Source organism: Notothenia coriiceps, unplaced genomic scaffold, assembly GCF_000735185.1.
Source record: "Notothenia coriiceps isolate Sejong01 unplaced genomic scaffold, NC01 NC01_scaffold00010214, whole genome shotgun sequence".
NCBI lineage: Eukaryota > Metazoa > Chordata > Actinopteri > Perciformes > Nototheniidae > Notothenia > Notothenia coriiceps.
The window spans coordinates 413-5,294 of NW_011342915.1; the positions used below are offsets into that span (position 1 = coordinate 413).

The 4,882-nt window shown below is 42.5% G+C and overlaps 1 protein-coding gene across 1 annotated transcript in view; it reads right to left on the reverse strand.

Moving 5' to 3' along the window:
* Positions 1 to 380: 380 nt before the first annotated feature.
* LOC104945925 (mucin-5AC-like) overlaps positions 381 to 4,882 on the reverse strand; it is a 16,784-nt gene continuing 12,282 nt past the window's right edge. Inside the window, exons 6-10 of the mRNA XM_010771656.1 lie at positions 3,332 to 3,571; positions 2,954 to 3,110; positions 2,672 to 2,800; positions 1,805 to 1,952; positions 381 to 519 (exon numbers count right to left, since the gene is read on the reverse strand). Of these exons, the coding sequence (XP_010769958.1) occupies positions 381 to 519; positions 1,805 to 1,952; positions 2,672 to 2,800; positions 2,954 to 3,110; positions 3,332 to 3,571 (813 nt within the window). The remainder of the gene's footprint in view (positions 520 to 1,804; positions 1,953 to 2,671; positions 2,801 to 2,953; positions 3,111 to 3,331; positions 3,572 to 4,882) is intronic.

Consider the following 4,882-nt stretch of genomic DNA (forward strand, 5'->3'; position numbering starts at 1 on the left):
TTGTAACACCTGGCGAAGTTGTTGTAGTCTCAACCACAGCTGTGGTAGAGGTTGTAACTGGGCCAGTGGTGACTTCTTTAGACGGTGTTGTCGTTGCCACCTTTACTGTTGTTCCTGCTGATGTTGTTGTTTCTGCAGGTTTGGTTGTGGTTCCCTCAGTTTCTGTTACAGGAATTTCAGTAGTCGTGGTACCAACAGACGGTCTTGATGTTACAACTGTAGTTTCAGGACTTTCTGTCTTAACACCTGGCGTCGTAGGTTGAACAACAGCTGTGATCAAAATTGTGACAGGAAAAACTGTGGTTCCTAGTGATCCAGTAGTGTAAACAGTTCTGGTCCCTGGAAGTGTCTGTGTTATTGGGCCAATAGAAGTTGTAGCTTCAGCTGTGGCTCCTGAAGTTATAGTTGTAGACTTTGTTGGCAATGTAGTACCTGTCTCCAATGTTGTTGCTTGTGATGTGGATACTTCTGCAGATGTGGTTCCCAATGTCGTGTTTGCTTGTAATGTAGTTGCAGCAACTGTGAGGAAATAAGACATTTTGTGAACATTGCAAAATGTGTATATTTTCAGAGAACTTTATCAAAATGTACCTTTTATTAAAGTATTTATTTAATTTTTGTATAAGTTTTTCTACCACATAATCAAAGTTTATAACATAAGTGTTCATATTGCACATATTTGTCTTACCTAAAGTGGTCTCTCCAACCATGCTGAATGCAAAAGACGTAGTTTGAGGGCTTGGTGTAGTGGTAGTTACGCACGGGTACGTTCTTCTTCTTACAGTCCCATTTGTCCCACACTCAGCTGTGATGCAGTTTCCTATCCCATCCGTGGTGTTGTAGATGGCTCTCCCATATTCATATGTTTTTCCATAAATGAGGCATGTACAAGCTGCAGTTTAAGAGTAAAATGCTTTTAATTTTTTTATATAGTGTGTGTATTTGTATTCACATGAAATAATGCATAAATATTGTGTCAGGCTTGGGACAGTGTATATGTTCACTTACAGTTCACATTGTAGCTGCACTTTATTCCAGAAACTGTACAGGAGCTAAAATTAGAAGATACATTTAGTTTGCATGCCATGAGCCACCACAAATGTCACTTAATGTAAGCCCAACCCAGGATGTTAATAACAAGTAGGAGTTAACATGTTTATTTTCGACAAGCATTAGTTTTGAAAATCTGAAAAACCTGGTCTGCATGGCCTGATTTTGGTTGCGTGCGTGCGTGCGTGCGTGTGTGTGTGTGTGTGTGTGTGTGTGTGTGTGTGTGCTAAACAAGTGTATCTGTTTCCTTTTCATACAGGGGCCCACAGCCAATAAGGTGCAGATCCTTGTACATTAAGAAGACTATGTGTCGGCCTTATATATACACAATTGGACCCGCCAATCTGCCTTTTCAGTTCAACAAGACAGCGCTTTCTACATTTTTTAAAGTATCTTCCTGATCAGAGGAGCTTTAGCAATATCGACTTATCACAGAACTTTATCTGAATTAATGATCATTTTGATTTGAAGTCCTCTCATAGTCTCCTGTGCTGCAGTACCACTTTTTGCCTGAACCATCGCTAATGGGTGCTGTTTTACTAAAACACAATTATCACTATGTGTTATTGAAATAATTGAGGGAATGTAGATATGCAGAAAAGTGCTTTAAATACAGATTTCTTCTTCCTTACGAATGGTTTAAACTTCAACTTTCAAGCTTTCACATCTAGGTCATACACATTTATCGGGCTTTGACTTGATTGAGATCAAATTTCAAATTGTATGTACAATAAATTATCTGAAAGAGACATACCAAGTGTTACAGTTGGTTGATGGAACCTTATCTCCAATGCTGTAGTGGGTGCCTTTGTCATCATAGCAGCCACATTGACGCCAGGTGACACACTTCATGGTGTCTTCATCAAAGTAGGGCTGGGCTGGGGGACACTGTGGATAGCAGCCTGCAACACCATTATAACATTGATTAACATATGGAGAAATAGAAGTATTGCTTAATGGCACTATATGAATGCAGCAGCATTCATATAGTGCTTAAACTCAAAACTCTTTACTAACACTGCCAAGTGCAATTTGTTGAAAGGCTTGGTCTCAAATAATGACCGTGCACAGGGGCCTCGTATATTGACATCACGTATGCTCGATGTAGAATATAGACTCAAAAGGTGGCCACAGCTGATTACAAACTGGAACACGCAGCAAGAAATACACTGAAATATTTGTTGTGAATGAAGTACCAACTGTTTATGTACAAATATGTCTGACCTTCTGAGGAAGCAGCGCTCACAGCGTCCGCTATATGCTCTTTGTAATGTCCACACTGCGACCACCAAATAACATGATTTATAAGTCTCCACCTTCCAAACAAGAATCTCGATATTGCACAGTGGTAAAATTCAGCAGAAAAGTGCCCAATATTTCCAGTTAATTGTGAAAAAAACAAACAGGGAAGCTGCAGGTAGACGTGCATAAGCAGTTTTGGGGGTTTTAACCGTACGCAACTTTCTCCAGTGAATCCTACTCACAGTTTTACAAAATCTCTTTTATTTCTTAGAATAAAGGTCTACGTATCAGTCAGTTGACCTGAGTTGTACTCAAAGCATGACCTTAATACCTTCCTCTAGTCAAGATGATGGCATGTTAAAATATCTGTGGAAAGTACCTTCGAGCGCAGTGATGAGCGTGGAACAGTTTCCTGAAGGATTCCTACATGTCTTCATGCAGTCAGCTCCACAAGGCTTGTAATGCCACTCACATTCACCAGGGGAGTTATAATAGTCGCAGAAAACAGCTGCAAGAAACAAAATATGTACTTCATTGCTCTTGTTACAACATTCAAGGTATTACTTTATATGAAAAGCTTGTTTATTTTTGTAAGACACTTTCTACAAATCCTTGAATGCTGTATCTCAGATTTTCCTGGTGTAATGGTGGCAAGACTTACGGCACAGCTTTGGAGTTCTCCATTTAACACAGGCCCCAGCTTCATTACAAGCTTTGGCATAAGCAGCCACAGCAGTGCAGAGACACTCACAGTCCCCACCAGAGTCACAAGCACAAGAGTCTCTCACGCAAGAATCAAAGTATGGACCAGGGTCAACCTTGAACACATAATAGTGAACTGTTTAGCTAAATAGTTTAGGAAAATGATAAAAGTAGGTCATAACAAAAAAATGGCGTTCCATGCTTGTAGTAGTGGCAACTATGGCGTCGGGAACAAAATAAGTCATCGTAATCAGTCCTAGTTTGGGAGACATTTACAAATATAAAATGTTCCAAATACCACAGCATCTGATTTGTATGAATCTGATAACGTTTTTACCTTTGAATGGCAGCTCTGGAAGGTGACACTGATAATGATGCTGCACTGTTTCTGGGACCAGGCTGCTCGATAGCGGTTTGAGGCACAGGGATCATCGACGAGTTTGGCATTTGGGCAGTCGGATGAAACCTTCCAACTGTTTGCAAATTGTAGAACATCTGCAACTTTCTCCATGGAGCGTGTGGTGAAGTCATTCTTGCTGTTACCGTCGTAGTTTCCACACATACCACATACTTGACCCTAAAGGGGGAAGCACAATGACAGTATATCAGGGGTCGGCAACCCCTGGCACGCGTGCCAGCATTGGCACGCGGCACCGTAACCAGTGGCACACTAGGAATAAGTGGAATAAGTGTGCAAAAATATTTAAATTGTATTTTCGGATCCTGAACGAGACCGCCGCCAGAGCGCGTCTCCCCGTTACCTGCAGAAGGAAGCCATGCACGCAACGCAGCCCCGCTCTCTTTATCTCCAGGTGACTTTCTGCCGCTTTCCTCCGTGGTGCAGTGCTGATCGTTTCACCACGGAGGAAAGCACTTCACTAATTGCAGTACCCATAAGGAGCTGTACAAATGCCGCAGTTTTTGCGTGGCTGTGTATTTAGTTGAAAGCCCAGTGGCGATCTGCTCATCTCTCATCGAAATAATATGCTACAAAGGGGCGGACTGGCCATCTGTGTGTTGAACTTTCCTGTCGGCTCCCAGACCGTAGTCGAGGAGGGCAGAAGCAACAAGCTTCAGGTTCAACAACCCACTTTAGCTTAAATGACTGGAGAGAGGCGAGCTCTTCTTGGGAGGCCGTTGCATTTATTTAGCTGTTCTTCTGTTTCACAAAATACATCACAGACCTCTGTTTTTCTGCTTTCCCATTTCACTTCCAGAAACATACACACGTTCCCTCACTGTCGCTCTACCATTCACAAACACATATGCACAAGCCACACCCCTCTCTCTCTCTCTTAAAGGGACAGCGATCTCATCTCACTCTGCAGAACGGACGATCGTCCTTATTATTATGCCGTTTAAACCAATTATTTAAATGTATTTGTTAAATTCGGCATCATGTAAGTTGAGCTGACAGGTCCACACACTGCTTCCAGCGAGGCTCCCCCGCCCTCCTGCTGATAGTTGACGAGCGTCAAGCTCCTCAAAACCCCCCCCCTCCGTTGACAATTCTCCATCGTTGGCACGCTGATAACATTTTTTTTTAAATGGCACCTCATATCAAAAAGGTTGCCGACCCCTGATCTATAGTAACGCAGTGTAGGCGGAGCCGTGACGTCATCTTCAATGAGCTCCCCAGAAAAACAACACAGCTGTTAGCTCTTAGCACTCAGAGCTCACAGCTCCTCATANAGAAACTAGACAAAAGTTAAACAAGTACAAACCACATACTGTCTGTGTCATGGCGAATACAGTCGCTGGTTTATTTATGTCTGTATAGGCAGGGGTGCACATAAGTGGTACGCAGGTACGCATGCGCGGCAACAATCAGAAATGCGTACCGTCACTTGTGTCACAAAGCGCATTTGCGTACCGATGTATATGTGAA